Below are 18,784 nucleotides of genomic sequence, written 5' to 3'. Positions count from 1 at the left end.
GCCTGGAAAATCCCATGGACAAAGGAGCCTGGTAGGCTGCAGTCCATGGGGTTGCTAAGAGTCAGACATGACTGAGTGACTTCACTTTCACTTTTCACTTTCATGCATTGGAGAAGACAATGGCAGCCCACTCCAGTGTTCTTGCCTGGAGAATCCAGGGACTAGGGAGCCTGGTGGGCTGCTGTCTATGGGGTCACACACAGTCGGACACGACTGAAATGACTTAGCAGCAGCAGTAGCTTCTTGTCTTTGGAGATTACATCATATATTAGGCTATTCCAAATTGTCCCATGCCCATAACTCCCTGAGGCTTTTTAATTTCCTTCTGGGTTTCATTTGGTTTCATTTTTCTACTACTGTGTCTTCACATTCACTAGTGTTTCCTTCTGTCATGTGTAATCTATTGTTAATCCCATCCAGTATATCTTCCCTCAGAATTGTCTTTTCCATCTCTGTGGTTCAATTTGGGCCTTTTTTATGCCTCGCATGTGTCCCCATAACATGCTCGTGCTTTCCTCTCCCTTCTTAATCATGCAATACAGTTATATCAGTTGTTTTCAGGGCTGTGTCATCTGTGTCATTTCTATGCTTCTGTTGTTTGATTTTTCTTCTTATTAGATTTATTTTTCAGCTTCTTTGTATGCCTGGTAATTATTTATCAGATGCCAGACATCATAAATTTGACTTTGCTATGTGCTGGGTATTTTTGTATTTCTTTAAGTATTTCTGAGAATTGTTTTCAGATGCATTTAGGCTACTTGTAAGTAGTCTGGTCCTTTTGAGGCTCACTTTTAAGCTCTGTTAGGCACGAGTAGCTCTTAGTGTGATGCTCATTTGAACCTACCACTGAGGTACTAACCTTCTGAGTACCTGAATACCCAGTACTCCGTGTATCGTGAGGTTTTTCTCTCTGGCTGAGAGGAACATGAACTATTCTCATCCCTGTATGGTCTTTGATGATTGTTGCATCTTTTCCTTTTTGGTAGTTCTCTTCTCATCTCTTCCTTATTCAGAGTGTACTGGTCAATTCTCAGCTGAAGCTTAAGGGGCTGTTTCTCTGGGCAGCTTTTCTCTCTGAACTCTTCTCTCTGGTACTCTGCCCTATGGACTTTAGCTCCACAGCCTCAACTCTGACCCCTTAACTCAAAGAGATACAGGTCTCTCTTGGGGTTTCTTCTCCTGTGCTATGGCCTGACAGTATCCCCACACAATCAACTGAGGGTAGTTATAAGGCTCTTTTCATTTGTTTTCTTTCTCTCAGGGGTCACTATCCTACACTGATGTCCAAAGTCTGAAAACTGTTTCATATATTTTTCTCTACTTTCCTCATTAAGGTATGAGAGTAAATCTAGCTTCTCTTCTTCATGAGATCTGAAAGAGTTGTCTCCAAAGCATTGTTCTTATGAGTGCTCAACAGTGCAATCTATAGTTAACTTTGACATTTATCAACTTTTATACCTTGAATTTACTTCACAGTTGTAGGGTTGAACCTATAAAGGAGGTCTGAGTGAAATAGAGTCTAAAATGTGTTAAAGCCTTTAATGAAAGGAAGATATCATTTGAAATTGACAGAAGCTTTTCCAGAACTAGAGGAAAACTATTTAACATAGTTTGGGCATTCTTTCCTTTCTATAATTTCTGATCACCTGCTGTCTAAGATTTTTATTGTACCAAGTTAGCTGTGTATGTGTATTTTATTTGCAAATACTTATTCTTACTGATGCTCTTGATTTGTTTTACAGCATGAAAATATAACCATTGCTGCCACAGAAGTTATTGGAGCTGTTTGCAAACATCTCTCTTGGTCAGCATACGTGTACTACTTGAAACATTTCATGCATGTCTTACAGGCGGGACAGATCAGTCAAAAGTTGGGTGTCAGGTATGGCCAAACTTCTTATTTTTGTTTTGTTTTTGAAATGTAAAATTTGGATTCTTTTCTGAAATAACCTTTCTATAATCCCAAATTACTTTTAATTTGTATCAATGAGGTGATACTAAGATTTGTTAAAGTAAAAAATTACCTAAAATAGGAAAAAGTAATTTCAATTTTTATAAGTCTAACTTTCCTTTTAAGAGTCAAATGATACTAATTAATCAAATGAATGTTTCTATGAAATTTTTTTTAACAGTTTGCTAGTGATAGTGTTAGAAGCATTCCACTTTGACCACAAAAGCTCTTGAAGAACAAATGAGAAAACTTCAGAATGAAGAGGGTAAGTTTTTTAAACTTTCTTAAACCAAATTTCCTTCCTGTTCTTCTGTTATTTATTATTATGAATTAAAGATGACAAAATTCAGCTTAACTCCCCTTTTTCTGCTCTTGTAGCAGTGACCAGTGAATGAGTCAGGAAGAAGTTAAAATGAATAGTTTGAATATTATTCTGAAAACTTGTTTAACAAGAGAGAAGTCCAGTGTAAAATGTACGGGGCAAAAATCTGAGCTATGGGTTATTTACACAGAAATTCTCATTTGTCTTCATAAGAATCTTACTAGAACCTTAGGTGTTAGTTACTCCATATTTTTTATATGAGAAATTGAGATTTCAGATGTAAAGTAACTTTCCTAAAGCTGCACAGCACATAAACAAAACAAAGACTAATGGATAGCTGTCATTTATTAAGGTCAGTGAAGTGTCAGAAATGAGACTTTATCACATTTAATACTTATAATAGCCTTGCAAGTAAACCATCTCCAGTTTACTGGTGAAGAATCCAGAGCTCACAAGAGTTCAATTAATGGACTGTAGTCATGGCTTGTTAGCAGAGACAAGTCTGGATTTGCCCCACCACACTGCCCAGTTTGAATCCTGTAATAAGGGACGTTTCTGCATGAGCCCTGTTGGCTGCCATTATGATTTTCATGCTCAAGAATGTAGGTTTTTGCCAACATTTGTTGGATCATCGAAAAAGTAAGTAAGAGAGTTCAGAAAAACATCTACTTCTGCATTATTGATTACACCAAAGCCTTTGACTGTGTAGATCACAACAAACTGTGGAAAATTCTTCAAGAGATGGGAATACCAGACCACCTGACCAGCCTCCTGAGAAATCTGTATGCAGGTCAAGAAGCAACAGTTAGAACTGGACATGGAACAACAGACTAGTTCCAAGTCGGAAAACGAATACGTCAAAGCTATATATTGTCACCCTGTTTATTTAACGTACATGCAGAGTACATCATGCAAAATGCTGGGCTGGATGAAGCAAGCACAAGCTGGAATCAAGATTGCCAGGAGAAATATCAATAACCTCAGATATGCAGATGACACCATCCTTAGGGCAAAAGCAAAGAGGAACTAAAGAGCCTTTTGATGAAAGTGAAAAAGGAGAGTGAAAAAGTTGGCTTAAAATTCAACATCAGAAAACTAAGATCATGGCATCTGGTCCCATCACTTCATGGCAAGTAGATGGGGAAACACTGACAGACTTTATTTTGCAGGGCTCCAAAATCACTGCAGATGGTGACTGCAGCCATGAAATTAAAAGATGCTTTCTTCTTGGAAGAAAAGCTATGATCAACCTAGACAGCATATTAAAAAGCAAAGACATTACTTTACCAACAAAGGTCCGTCTAGTCAAAGCTATGGTTTTTCCAGTAGTCACGTATGGATGTGAGAGTTGGACTATAAAGAAAGCTGAGCACTGAAGAATGGATGCTTTTGAACTGTGGTGTTGGAGAAGACTCTTGAGAGTCCCTTGGACTGCAAGGACATCCAACCAGTCCATCCTAAAGGAAATCAATCCTGAATATTCATTGGAAGGACTGATGCTGAAGCTGAAACTCCAATCCTTTGGCCACCTGATGTGAAGAAGTGACTCATTTGAAAAGACCCTGATGCTGGGAAAGATGGAAGGTGGGAGGAGAAGGGGATGATAGAGGATGAGATGGTTGAATGGCATCACCGATTCAATGGACATGAGTTTGAGTAAGCTCTGGAAGTTGGTGCTGGACAGGGAACCCTGGTATGCTGCAGTCCATGGGGTGGCAAAGAGTTGGATACAACTGAGCCACTGAACTAAACTGAACCACAGTACTTTGGAAGCTTTAGAAACCTCCTTTTCCCAGCCTCCCCATGTGTTCCTCAAGTACCCTGTACTTGCTATTCCACTCTTTTTTATAATTATCAGTTTACTTGTCTCTATTCCTCATTAGACTAAATTGTAAGAAAGTGAAGAGCCATAACACTCTCATTTACTTCTGTTTCCTCAGTCTTTATCGTGCCCTTGTAGTTGGTGATTTTTTTTTTTTATTAGATGTTGGTAGGAAAGACTACTTAACACAACTGTGTTGTTTCTTTATTTAAGTTGACTTTTGTTGTTTACTAAACATAGATACCACAGAAGTGATTGAGTTGCCAGAGCACGAAGCCATGGAATTAGAGCATATGGATGAGGACGAGAAGGAGGATGAATGTAATAAGACTTTGTTGGACAAGAATGAAGAGCCAGAAAACCCTGACCCAGCTGATCATGAAGGGACGGCGGCTAAGGAATCTGAGTGTATCACAAAGTCCATCTCCTTCCTTCCTCGGAATAAAGAAGAATTGGAGAGAACAATTAAAAATATCCAAGGAACCATAACTGGGGACATCCTGCCCAGGCTCCATAAATGCCTGGCATCTACGGTAATCATTCTGTCTGGGACCCAGCAGGTCTTTTTGAACTCAGGTGTCTGTGGGGCCTTATCAGACTGAGGCTCCTAACTGCATGGGTTGACATCAGCTTTTGGATTTTCTTTTTTTCTACATTTCACATTTCACTTTCCTTCTCTTATCTCCTCATCTTCAGATTCCTCTCCTGCAGCTAAGGGAGTAATGATCCTTCTTCATGATCATTTTGATACCGGTAGATAATTTTTCAGCTGCAAGGTTGTAGTGTTGGTAGGTCCCTAATGCATTTATTTTTGTTTCAGTTTATTTATTTATTTTCTTACAGACTAAAAGAGATGAAGAACACAAACTCATAAAATCGAAGGTTGTGAATGATGAGGAAGTAGTTCGAGTTCCTTTAGCTTTTGCCATGGTTAAACTAATGCAGTCCCTTCCAAGAGAAGTTATGGAAACTAATCTGCCAAGGTATGTTATGTGACAAATCAGAAATTGGTTCTTCTTTTTTGTTAGAAGCACTGTCACAGTTTGCTATAATTCAGAATCCTAACTGGAATAATTTGGATTATGAGTAATTAAGAAACAAAAGAATATTTGTATTTTTATTTGTTTCTGCTAATTAGATTTTCAACTCATGTTCTAGTATTTTGCTGAAAGTGTGTGCCCTCCTCAAGAACAGAGCACAGGAAATCAGAGACATTGCACGCAGTACCCTTGCAAAAATAATAGAGGATCTGGGTGTGCATTATCTACAATATATTTTAAAAGAATTACAGACTACGCTTGTGCGTGGCTATCAGGTAAATTGCATCATGCATTTTATATTAAAATTGGGTTGGAGTTCACATAGTCGCATTTTAAACACTTAAGTCATGGTACTTTGGGTCTATCTTTTGCAAAGTTAATCTACTAAGAGTGCAAACAAAAATATTTAAAAATTTCTAATCCATATTTTTTAAAAATCTAGTTTTTAAAAAGCCTTTTTATTTTTTGGAAGAATCTGTGATTTTCTCTCAAATCACTTGATCAGGTTTTGTATTCCGTGAGTTCTTAATAAAATTCTTGTTGACTGTATCGCCACAAATGTGAACAATATAAATTTGTTTTGAGTTGAAACATATGTCGTAAAGTTAGTAAGAGCACCAGGTGGAATGCAGAGCTCTTTGAGTAGTTACCTGGCTGTCTTGCTGCTCCCAAATGTGGGCCTTGGACACATGGCATCAGCAGCACCTGGGAACTTGTTAGGAGAACAGTCAGGACCTTAGCCCTGACCTACGCAATCTGCCTTTTTAAAGATCCCAAGTGATTGAAAGTTTGAGAAACACTACAGCTTGTTTTTCTGAAGTAACCAGCCAAGACTCCTGGTAGAGTGGTTGCTCTAGGTTACCATAACCATACTTAATTTTTAATAATCTGTTTAGAATCAATATTTTACTACTTCAAGTGCAATGTAAAAATACAGATCCCTTCACCCTTCCTTTGTTTAATAGTTGTTTATGTATTACTTCACCATATGTTGAAAACTTATCAGGCAGTGTTAGAGCTGTTTTGCTTTGTTTTGTTTTGATAGGTAAGAAGTAGACTTACTCAGATTCAGAGAGAGGCATGCTCCGCAGACTAGAGTGTGGGCCACTGCAGACGGCGAGTGCAGCGCAGAGTTTTGCTTTTAATCCTCAGACACTTGTCGTTTCTACTGCTTTTTCTTCATTTCTGAATTTCCAGATTTCTTCCTGGTATCATTTCCCTTCGGTCTAGGCAAGCATGTAGAGCACGTGTGGTGGCGACAGACCCTCTTTGTTTTCTTTCCCTTGTGCCTGTCTTTGTTTCACCTTCTTCCTGAAGGACATATACTTCTGCATTGACAGTTATTTCTTTTCCTTTCAGCACTGTAAAAATGTCATGCCACTTCTTCTGGCCTTTCTGATAAATAGTTCTTCCCCTCTGAGTAACACGTTATTTTTCTCTGGCAGCTTTAAAGACTTTTTCAGCAGTTGGATTATGAGCACAGATTTCTTTGGTTTTACCCTGTTTGAGGTTTGTTGAGCTTCTTGGTCACTTTGGAAACTTTTCAGCTGTTATTTCTTCAAATACTTTTCTGTACTGCACTCTTTCTCGTCTTCTGGGACTTCAGTGAACTGTATATTAGACTTTTGAAGGGTCCCATCCATCCCTGGGGGCTTCCCTGGTGGCTGAGTGATAAAGACTCTGCCTGCAATGCAGGAGACCCAGATTCGATCCCTGGGTCAGGAAGATCCCCTGGAGGAGGGCATGGCAGTCCACTCCAGGACTCTTGCCTGAGAATCTCCATGAACAGAGGAGCCGGCTGGCTGCATTCCATGGGCTCACGCAGAGTTGGACGCAACTGTAGCGACTAGGCCGCAGCAGCACCCATCCCTGATGCGCGGCTCACGTTTATTTTTCAGTCTTCTTCCTTCCTGTTTAGATTACATAATTTCTGTTGATTCATATTCAAGTTCACTGACTCCTTCCTCTTTAATCTCCATCCTGCTGTTGGACCCATCCAGTAAATTTTCTTATGTCAGTTATTTTTCTTTTCACTTCTCAAGTTTCCTTAGTTCCTTATATCTTCTGATTCTTTGTTAACACTTTATTTTTCCATGTTTCACATCTCCAGCTACAAAGCTGGCACTGTTTCTCCTACTTTGCCACACACTTCCCACAACTGTAACCACACAGAGGCTAGGCAGTGGCAAGTTGGAGAGGAGAAGAGCAGCTTGTGCTCTTGTGCTCTTCCAAACTGCAGTCCCACTGAAGGAAAGGAAGGTCTCCCTGCAGAGTTGTGGCTGCAGCAGCCCCTGTGTCTAGGCCACTGCCACCACCAGCACAGGATCCTTGGAGTGTAGGAAATGGAGAAAAGAAAAACAAAATAGATTTCCTTATTCTCTTGGAACATTCTTGAGTTTTCTCTCCTATTCCTAAAGCCACAGGACTTCTCATAGACTTCTCTGAATCCTAGCATGATTTCCATGTTGGCTGGGGGATAGCCATATAGAAAACAGGGGTAAACTCACTGGAAGTTTGGTGGTACTTGCACTCTGGTGTTCTTCCCCAGTAGTGGTTCCATGCATCCAATGTCTTCAGCAAACACTTTAAATATATAAAGGTACTTTAAGATCATAAGTACCTTTAAAGGCATATATATGAAATTATTCCTTTAAAATCCAATCTGTATATTGACAGCCAAGTGTATTTTCGTAGCACATGGTCATTACCTGTTTACCTTGATAACTTACAGCAGTGGAAGCAGTGTAGAGAACATACTCTGTTGTATACTCTGGCACCATCTGCTTTCAGATCCTGACTTCACCACTTCCTGTTCCTGTAACCTTGGGCAACTTGCTTGACCTTTTTGTGTCTCAGCTTCCTCAAGTGAAAGCGCTGGTGCTATTTCTCCTACACCATAGATTGAGTGAGGAATAAATGATATAGTATATGTGAGAAGTAATACAGTGTCTAGCCCATAGTAAGCTCTAAGGAATGCTAGGTGTGATCACTGTTTAGGGCAGAAACTTGTTTTCTTCATGTAGGCTCCTTAATTCAGAGGTTGGTTTTTAAAAGTTCAAGATTTGTGTGTTCTTTATGGACTTCCCAGGTGGCGCTAATAGTGAAGAACCCTCCTGCCAATGCAGGAGACATTAGAGACTGGGGTTCAGTCCCTGGGTCGGAAAGATCCCCTGGAGGAGGGCCTGGCAACCCACTCCAGTATTCTTGCCTGGAGAATCCCATGGACAGAGGAGCCCAGTGGGCTCCATAGGGTCACAAAGAGTCAGACATGACTGAAGCAAATTAGTATGCATGCTGTTCTTTAAAAATGATTGGCCTGATTTAGTCACAGTGATAGACCCTGTGCATGTGATGTATTTCTGAGCATCTTTTATACAAAGTGACCATTTGGCTAAAGGACTGTAGACCCTGATATAAGTATGTGTTGTTTAGCAAAGCTTCCTGCAGTGCTGACAGATATATAATCAGAGTGTACCCTTTGCAGTCCTCCTTGATCTTGTTCTTCCTACTGTGGTGTTCCTGACCATCTGTGCTCTTCTCATACACCTCACTTCAGGTCCATGTGCTGACTTTCACTGTCTATATGTTGCTGCAAGGCCTTACCAACAAGCTACAAGTCGGGAGTTTGGACTCTTGTTTGGATATAATGATTGAGGTAAGATTCAGAGAAAGGAATTCGGATTTTTTTTTAAGAGTTCAAAGAACACAAATTATATCATAAAATAAGACACAGTAATAGCCTACAAACAAACATATATTAATATAAAACATAAACATGAAAATAATGTACTGTCTCACCTCTTAGGATGGCAGAGGTTTAAAAAGCTAAGATTCAAGTGACATGAGATGGGTGCCCTACTGTAGGTCCTGAGTTGGTATAATCAGGTGTGATCTGGGGTTTGTACAAATGTATATTCACCAGAACTGTATATATAATAGTGAAAAATTAATAACACTCAACTTTTAAAATTGGATAATACAGTAATTTGGAGGGTGGGTTAGAAAGACACTAAGTTTGGCACACAATCTTTTGTTTATACATTAAAAGTTTAGATACTACATTTTTAAATGCATTAATTTTGATAATTAAATTTCAAATATCATGAGACTTTCTTAAAGGGAAATTAAGCTACTTTTTGGTAATAATCAAAAAAAGTCCCTGTTTGTGTATTACATAGTTATATATGTAAATCTATGTAGTATTCTTTTGTTTTCCATTGGTATAAACCTTGAAGTGTTTCTGTAATTGGTCTCTAAGCTACGTTGAAAAAAGTGAAGTCTAATAGAAATTAACCATAAGCAGAGACTGCTTATGTTGGCATATCTTGCTTGAGTGTACATAATTACCATTTAGCTTTTTTCTTTTAAAGATTTTTAACCATGAGTTGTTTGGTGCCGTTGCTGAAGAGAAGGAAGTAAAGCAGATCCTCTCCAAGGTCATGGAGGCACGAAGAAGCAAGAGTTATGATTCTTATGAAATCTTGGGCAAGTTTGTAGGAAAAGATCAGGTTACAAAACTTATCCTTCCACTAAAAGAGGTAAGGACTTGAATGTAATATAGGGAATCACCACCTTTCAGTATCTTGAGTTCTTGAAAAGAGCCTTGAGCATCATGATTCACTTTAGTACTAAGAACACCAGTACTATGTGTCTGGCAGCCCTGAGATGGGCATTCTGATCCAGGAGTCAGATGTAAACCATGAGATGCAGAAGGAAAGGCAACAGAAATTGAATTATAGGTGAATTACACAGCTGAGTCCCATCAGTAACTGCGAATAGCCTTTGGAGTGAGATGCTGCTCCCAGATTGCCAAGAGGACGAGAACTGCATTTATTGAACATATCACTGTGTTCTTAGCACTGTGCTTCATTATGTCTTCTAATCTGCACAGCCATCCCTGAGATTGACAGTACTTCCATCTGACACACGAGAAAATTCAGGCTCAAAACGGTAGAAAGAAACATGAATAAGTAGAAAACCCAGGATTCCATGCCAGATCTTTCTGAAGCTGTAATTTCAAAGCTCACATTCTTTCCATTTTCATTCTGCCTCCTATTGGGCAGGGACTGTACTTTACCTGCCTTCAGAGTGGTCACTGTGCCTGTTGCAGGGGTGAACATTCAACAAGCATTATTAATTCACTTTATTACAGTTTTACATACTAAACCTAGAGCAAAAAACCCTATCTAATGATGTAAATTAACTAATTCCACGTGCTTTGATGCTAGATTCACTCCCTAATTGTTCCTAAAATACATTTAGCTTATCTGAGCCTAATCTAAGAATGTTAGATATGTTTTTAAGATGAAAGAATCGACAAAGCACACATGCTTTCCATGTAAATTATCAAGTCCCTCCAAGGTAATAAAAGTTACTAATACCATGTCCTGTGCAGAGGACTAGCTGTGACACACTGAGGGTTTTCCTGGGGTGATGGTGCTAAGCTCCCATTAAGTTCCTCTGATTTGGCCCAATACCTAATATCCCAGCCCCGAGGCTTAGCCATCATATGTCTTCATTAGCATGGTTTCCTGTGAGGAGTGACTGTGTTGTGTTGATGTATATGTGCTTGTCTGAAATCACCCCATTTAATGCACTTGGAAGGCTGGCATCTTCCAAGTGTCACATCCTATCTCCAATCCTGTGCCCAGACCTCAACAACAAAGGGAATACAGAGGAGGCTCAAAAACTCCAGAGGCATACACTAATGGTAGTGATTATTTCTGGGGTTGAGGTCATGGGTAAATTTGATTTCATGTTATACTTACATTTGAAATTTTATTAAGAATGTTTGTTTTTTAATTAGGAAAAAACATTTTAAAAATAATAGATAAAACAAATCAAACAAATATATAACAAATCAAAATGCAGTTCTGTCATCTCAGCATGCATTTGTGTTTGCCTTTAGATCTTGCAGAATACCACAAGTTTAAAACTGGCCCGGAAAGTTCACGAAACCTTACGCCGAATCATATCAGGATTACTTGTAAACCAGGAAATGACAGCAGAATCCATTCTGTTGCTTAGTTATGGTTTGGTCAGCGAAAATCTCCCCCTGTTAACACAGAAAGAAAAGTAAGTTTGCAAAAAACAGCTATCCTTTAGGTACTTGCTTCAAATAAGCCATTCAGTTCTCAGTGTCTTAAGTGGGTTCATTTAATAACTGGCTTTAGTAAAAGAAAAAAAAAGTATATTTATCTGAGGTGTGAGATGGCACTACTTTGTGTTTGGACTGAGGTCCTTCCAAGTGATACATGTCAACACAAGATTATTTTTCTGCTGAATGAAGTAGCTGTGAGGGTTACCAATTATTTTAACATTTCTCTGACACCACTTTTTAGATATTTATTCAATCCAAGTTAGGGTAGATTTTAAATATATACTTCTTGTTCTGACCAAACAGAGTCTTAGACCTCCAGAGATTTTTAAATACCTATTTGTGAACTTCTTTTGTATTTTGCTTCTGGGGTGTTCTAAGAAAGACTCCTTGGCATTTGTTTTCAGAAATCAAAGGGAGCGTCCTCTTGCTGTTCATTTTAACTTAGATGTGCGTTCACCCCTCTGACCTCTGCTTCTGGGGCTTTAGAAACTTTGATTAGCAACCTGATCATCCCTTCTGTGTCTCATGGTTAAGGGAGAAAAACCCCACAGCCAAGAGCAGTTATTTGGTGCTGGATGCTCCTCACCAGAAAGAGACACAGTGGCTTCTGGGGATGCAGCATCTCAATGTGTTTGTTTCCACTGGTTTTCATTCCATTTGACTGACAGAAATCCAGCAACCCCCGCACCAGATCCACGCCTGCCACCCCAGAGCTGTCTTCTGCTCCCCCCAACTCCAGTTCGAGGCGGACAGAAAGCTGTCGTGAGCAAGAAAACCAACATGCACATATTTATTGAGTCTGGACTTCGGGTAAGAATTAACCGTAAGTAAGACTTGCGGCCCACAGTGATTCTGTGCCTTTTAATCCTCTGCTGAGTTTCCAGTACTGCTCATTTCCACTGGAAACGCTTTTAACCATAAATTACGGAATTCGTTTTAAGGTGCATTGGTCCATTTACTATTTATTACTTATTTTGATGGTAGAACTTTCTCAGAATTAGTGATTCTGACCTAATATTTACAGTGCTTTCACTGTTGCTTTGCCTATGAGTTTGTACCTCTGAACTACTCTTAAATTTTTTTAAAAGATGGTGAGGTTTTGAAAACACAAGTTTGATCATTTTATTGTATATATTTTTTTCATCCTTCATTGGCTCCCATTTTCCCAGGAGAGAGCCCTGTCTTTCATTTGGGCCACAGCCTCATGCTGGGTGCAGGGCTTCCCTTCAGTTCTCTAGAGTCACTACACTTTTCCCACCCCAGTACCTCACCATCTATCCTCCCTCTGCCCAGGTCCCCACAGAACTCTCAAAGCACCCTCCTTTTATAGTGAATTATTCCCTAGAGTCTGTCTTCCTGGCCAAGATCCATCAGGGCAAGGACCCTGCCCATCTTGGTTTATTGCCACATCCTTCATGCTGGGCCAGTGCACAGAATCAAAGTAGATGCTGGACAATAACCACTTGGTAAATGAACTTCGAATCTCAGCTGCATGGTGAGCTCCTACCTTCTCCATTTACTGAGACTCTCCCAGGTGGTTCCCTTTTCTTTGCACTTTTTATGATTTCAAATAGAAGCATCTTAACTTTTCACATTAGTCTTTTAAAATCATTTCACCTTAACCTCATTCTTATGCCCTTATTCTAATCTTATTCTTATGCCTAACCTCATTCTTAGGATGTATCTTTTTAAAACTTCTAGCTGTTGCACCTTAGTCTGAAGACCTCCAAGGTCAAGTCTTCAAGTGAACATGTCCTGGAAATGTTGGATCCTTTTGTGTCTCTCCTCATAGACTGCCTGGGTTCCATGGACGTGAAGGTGAGCATCTGTTGCTTCACAGGACCTGTGTTGTGCAGAATACCTAAAACTTGTTTCTAGGCTTGTGCTTCACAGGGTGATTGAGTTTTTAAAGACATTTATAACAACATGAACCACCTCTGTTCTCTGCATTAAATTGCTCCCTTAACAGCAGTTTAATAATAATGGAGAGCCCTTAATAATTATAAAAGCCCTTCTAAGGCACTTCCCTGGTGGTTCAGTGGTTAAGACCCTGTGCTTCCAATGCAAGGATCACAGGTTCAATCCCTGGTTGGGAAGGTCTGCATGCCACTTAGTGAGGCCAAAAAAAAAGCCCTTCTAGGTACATTAGTTGTTTCATTTGATCCTCACAACTTCGTGAGGGTAAGTGGTGCTGTCCCCATGGCAGTGATCATCTCCTTTTCCTTGTCACTACTGCTCACTGCCATGATTCCTCATAACAGCCCATGAAGCATATATTATTTATGCTTCTACTTCAAAGATGAGAAATCCAGGCCTTTAGCTAAGTGACTTGTCGCCTATGACAGATCTAGGATATGAGCCCCAGTCTGTCAGACTCCAAAGCCCACACCTTGCCAACCTTGTCAGATGGCCTGTTTTACAGTCAAGGTGCCAAGAGGTAAAGGAACATCTCTGCAGTCAAACAGGTAATAAGCTGCAGAACTGGGATTGAAGCCCTGGTTTTTCTGACTCCTAAGCTCTTTCCTTGGAGAAGGCAGTGGCACCCCACTCCAGTACTCTTGCCTGGAAAATCCCATGGACGGAGGAGCCTGGTAGGCTGCAGTCCATGGGGTCGCTAGGAGTCAGACACGATTGAGCGACTTCACTTTCACTTTTCACTTTCATGCATTGGAGAGGGAAATGGCAGCCCACTCCAGTGTTCATGCCTGGAGAATCCCAGGGACGGGGGAGCCTGGTGGGCTGCTGTCTCTGGGGTCGCACAGAGTCGGACACGACTAAAGCGACTTAGCAGCAGCAGCAGCAGGCTCTTTCCTCTGTCTTCATCTGATCCAGACCAATAAGGCCATTCCAGCAATCAGAGTGTAGGCATCTATTGGCTAGTGCTGAGCCAAGTGAACCAGCTGATCTAGATAATCTCGAAGGCTCAGGGATCCTTTTGTAGTCACTTGATCCCAGCACATTTCTCATATCTTTGGCACTCCACATAACTATATCAAATTATAGGTCATAGTTCTCATGCTTAATTTCTGAGTCAGCTATCTACTCTTTAAATGGCAGAATGGCATCCTTTTTATTGTCGTATTTCTAACACTCTGTAGAGTGTCTTGTGACATAATATAAGCTCAATAAGAATGGATTACATGAAAGAACCATTCTAGAAAATTGGAAAGGCGTTTATAATGTGATTTTCAGGGAAAAAAAAAAAAGAAATGCTAAAATTAGCCAGCCCATCTAATCATTTACACATAGTAGGTTAAGAATGTGGTAAGTGAGCACCTTTTCTCACTTGCTTGGGCTGTACCTTCCATCGTGTCAGGAAAGAGGAAACTTCCTTATCTTATTCTTACACTTCGGGCATAGTGCTTCCTGAGTAGAATGGCAGAGCACTTCATTCCTTCAACTTGATTGCCCAGAGTCTACACAGCCTCGGGTGCTGGATTCTTGAGTTTGGTCACTTCATCAGTTGATTGGCTTTTTCTCTTTTTTGTTTTTCAGGTGATCACAGGTGCTTTGCAATGCCTGATCTGGATCTTGAGGTTCCCCCTGCCATCTATAGAAACAAAAGCAGAGCAGCTGACAAAACATCTTTTTATTTTGCTGAAGGACTATGCAAAACTCGGGGCTGCCAGGGGCCAGAACTTCCACCTGGTGGTAAACTGTTTCAAGGTGAGGTGTTTTCACTTGCACTTAGAAAAAGCCAGGACCAGGACTAGCAACATAGTGAATTTTCCTCATCATCCTTAATGGTCTTGGTCAAAATTTCTTCCAGATTAATTTGGTAAGGCCAGAGTGTTAGTATACTGTGTGAAAAAACATTGCTGTTGTATTGAGTCCTTATCATTCCCCTGGATCCTGGTCTATGAGATGCTCTGTTAACCCACTGTTGTTGACCTGCAGTGTGTGACCATACTTGTGAAGAAAGTGAAGTCGTACCAGATAACTCAAAAGCAGCTTCAGGTTCTTCTAGCATATGCTGAGGAGGACATCTATGATACTACAAGACAAGCCACTGCATTTGGTCTTCTGAAGGTATGGCATCACCAGATTGTTGGGTTGTGCAGTGTACGAGCCTCACGTCAGATATTTAGAATTATATGGAACATAGTGCTCTGACTAGCTGTAGATAGTTCTTAAAAAGATTATTATTTTTTGGTTGATTAATTATAAGCTAACATATCTACTTACCAAAATGTTTGAATGTGAGCTCTATATTAAATTTCGGGGAATTCTGTACAAAGGCAGGTACTTTACTTATACATTTCATAAAATTGACCATTATAACCATTTTTTTTAAGTTTATATTTTTTTTCTTTTGGAGATAACTTTCATTATGTTTGAAAACTGCCTGAGGCTACTTGAACATCAGGTCAGCTTAGTAAACAAGAGGCCATTGCAGTAAAACATGAAATGAGTATGTCTTCTCGTTTGTGTTTTAGGCCATTTTATCAAGAAAGTTGTTGGTCCCAGAAATCGATGATGTCATGCAGAAAGTATCCAAGCTGGCAATCTCTGCACAAAGCGAACCTGCCAGAGTCCAGTGCAGACAGGTTTGTGAAGAGAAGTTTTTTCCCATGGTTGGGCCCTGCCTTCTCTGTTTGGTTTTTAGGTAGAGAGATGTCAACACTGCTTGAATTCTGAAAACTGTGTCATGCTGTTGCTTGATTCTGAGACTCAGGAGCCCATTCACATACCAAGTACAGGGCCATTTTTCAGTATAAGGAGCATTTTGAGTATAGCCCTTACGTGGCATATTTCAGGTGGATGAAGAAATACATTTTCCTCTGCAGCATGGTAACCTGCAAGAAAGATTTCCATATGGTGGTCCAGTCAGAGTCCCTATCTGTCCTATATAGCAGACACACACAAAGCAGAAATCCCACGAATAAAAAAAAAAAAAAAAAATCCCATGAATGGTTATTTAATTATAATTATCCTAAGTACCATGAGGAAAACAATACTGTCACATTTCTATTTCATCACTTAAAGACACAGCATTACTTATATACCTCAGAGAAAGAAAAAAACTTTGACATAGTGGTATGTTGCTATTCATTGTAAGGTATCTCAATTTCAGTCGATATGTTAAAATGTGGAAAACTGTACTTCTTAAAATCTGCAAAATATGGAAGAACATATGACACAGTGGAAGACCACCCTAGTGGGACAGTGAGGGAAAGGTTTCCTGAGGATTGGCATGTAAGCAGAATTTGAAGAAAGAATAAGGCTTAGCCTTGCAGGCTGGAAGATAAGCCTTGAGGTGGGTACGAGCTTAGCTTGTCGAAGCTGCCAGATATGGCAAGACCTTGTAGTCTTGTTAAAGATTTATGGCTTTGTTCTAAGAATAACAAAAAGTCATTGAAATCAGTAGGCAGAGGAATGACATTAGCAGGTTTATTTTCATAAACTGTCCTGATAATATGACCGCATATCAACCCAGGAAATAGAAGGTTCTGAATTGCAAATATGAACTCAGGAGTTAAAGGAGGGCTGGGCTGCTGAGGCTTGTCTTCACAGAAAGTTAACTTATTTAGGAAGCAGGAGGGCCAGGTGCTGTTTATTAAGCACTAGCTGCACACCCAGCACTTTACATACACGGCTTCTATTTGTAACTTCCCTTCAAAGGAAACAGTACCACCGTTTTATGGTTGACGGAAAAACAGGCTTTGGAAAGGTTAATGATGTGCTTAGTTCTCACAGCTTATTAATAAAGGAAGCTAATACAGCAGTTTGAAGGCTCTGAAAGGAGAGCCTTTGGATGTAGATACACTAGGCATGGAATTCTGCTACTATCACCTGAGCAAGTTACTTAGCTTCTGTGCCTGTTCTCTTCATCTGTAAAAGGGATCATGTCTACTTCGTAAGGGAGTATGAAAACCAACTGAGCAACACTTCATCCCGTGCTTGACACACAGAAGATATTCAGTAAATGCAGTGGTTATTATTACTATCACTATTATTGGTATTTTTATTTCAGGAGAAATATGGGGTTGAACCACAGTCCATACTCAGTTCACCAAAGCCTCTTTTCAGAGTGATGAGCTTCCAGGGTGTGACCTGAGGTTTGGAGCTCTAAACATCCAGGCTCATGGTGGGCCAGGACTTGACTCTTCACCAGGCAGGACCTGAGGAAGTGAAGTGGGAGGAGAGGGGAGAGGCACAGTTATTGACTCAGGAGGTGGACTTCACCTAACTGATCACCCTACTATTTGTAGCCTACCAGTGTGTCCCAGAAAGCAGGTCAGGAAAAAGGAATCCTAGAGAGACAGGCTCCAATAATCTCTTGTGTGATTTCTGTTTCTAGGTTTTTCTGAAATACATTCTTGACTATCCTCTGGGTGACAAATTGCGACCAAACTTGGAATTCATGCTTGCTCAACTGACGTAAGTTGAAGTCATAAACCATACAAGGCAGGGGTGGGGGCAGGTAGGTTCGTTCTCCTTTCAATGTGTGGGCTGTCTGGAAAAGAGCAAAGTCAAAACATAAAGGCACATTTTCCCGGGGTGCTATCCTATGAACCACTGGCTTGACTGCCAACCACTGTACCTGGCTTCATAGAGCAGTTCTGTAAGCTGCTTTTCAGTTCAGTCTGATCATCAGTTGTCCCTAAAGTCTGCTTAGGAGAACAGTAAAAATCTAACAGTTATATTTTAAACTGCAAAGTAGCCTGATAAGTACCTGTATTAAAGTTAGGAAAATGGAGTTTTTTCCCACTTTTTAAGAAATAGACTGGTACCTTGAGGCAATATTTTAAATTCTTAAAAATAATTACTGGTCAATTTTAAAGTTACTAACAAGTCATTCGGATGTTCTTACCCTAGTTATGAACATGAGACCGGGAGAGAGTCCGCCTTGGAAATGATTGCTTATCTCTTTGACACGTTCCCTCAGGTACTGTGAATCACAGAGACAGACTGTTAAACTGTGGCTCCTGGGAGCCCCTGGTCCTCCTTTGGTAGGACATATGTGAGAATTCTGGTCTCGGTGTGCTCAGAAGTATCTGTTTTCTTTTAGGGACTGCTCCATGAGAACTGTGGAATGTTCTTTATTCCTCTTTGTCTAATGATGGTGAACGATGACTCTGCCACGTGTAAGAAGATGGCATCCATGGCAATCAAATCCTTACTCAGTAAAATCAGCCTTGAGAAAAAAGATTGGCTCTTCGATATGGTTACCACCTGGTTTGGGGCAAAGAAGGTCAGGGTTGCTAATAGTCATACTGCAAAGAAAATACTGAGTTTTTGGTGTTTATACTTTAAGAATACATATTATACTTTGTTGAATTAGTTTTTCCCAAGTAGCTTTATTGTTTTTATTTGATTATGGTAATAATATATGCTTATAGGAAACTTTTAGAAAATATAAGAAGTTACAGAGAGTAACAACAAATAGAGAATAACATAAAAATCACCTGTATTCCCACAACAAGGTCAGTGTTGCCCAGTTACTCCACTACATGAATGTATTACAATTTACTTAACCAATCTCCATTGATATCTTTGTTTCCAATTCATCCCCATTGATGAATATCTGCTTATACAATTTATAGAA

The 18,784-nt window shown here is 39.9% G+C and overlaps 1 protein-coding gene across 1 annotated transcript in view; it reads left to right on the top strand.

Annotated features, from left to right (window-relative positions):
- Positions 1-18,784, top strand: part of UTP20 (UTP20 small subunit processome component) — an 86,141-nt gene that overhangs the window by 57,494 nt on the left and 9,863 nt on the right. Inside the window, 17 exon segments of the mRNA XM_005898589.3 lie at positions 1,743-1,882; positions 2,133-2,178; positions 2,180-2,216; positions 4,336-4,628; positions 4,939-5,078; positions 5,254-5,410; positions 8,692-8,790; positions 9,506-9,673; positions 11,044-11,210; positions 11,904-12,045; positions 12,937-13,053; positions 14,731-14,901; positions 15,133-15,264; positions 15,672-15,782; positions 17,537-17,616; positions 18,055-18,124; positions 18,248-18,430. Coding sequence (XP_005898651.2) covers positions 1,743-1,882; positions 2,133-2,178; positions 2,180-2,216; positions 4,336-4,628; positions 4,939-5,078; positions 5,254-5,410; positions 8,692-8,790; positions 9,506-9,673; positions 11,044-11,210; positions 11,904-12,045; positions 12,937-13,053; positions 14,731-14,901; positions 15,133-15,264; positions 15,672-15,782; positions 17,537-17,616; positions 18,055-18,124; positions 18,248-18,430 — 2,253 coding nt within the window.

The sequence above is a fragment of the Bos mutus genome, chromosome 5 (genome assembly GCF_027580195.1).
Source record: "Bos mutus isolate GX-2022 chromosome 5, NWIPB_WYAK_1.1, whole genome shotgun sequence".
In the NCBI taxonomy this organism is placed as follows: domain Eukaryota; kingdom Metazoa; phylum Chordata; class Mammalia; order Artiodactyla; family Bovidae; genus Bos; species Bos mutus.
Note: the sequence above shows the minus strand (reverse complement) of the source record. Positions and strands in the feature narration are given on the sequence as shown.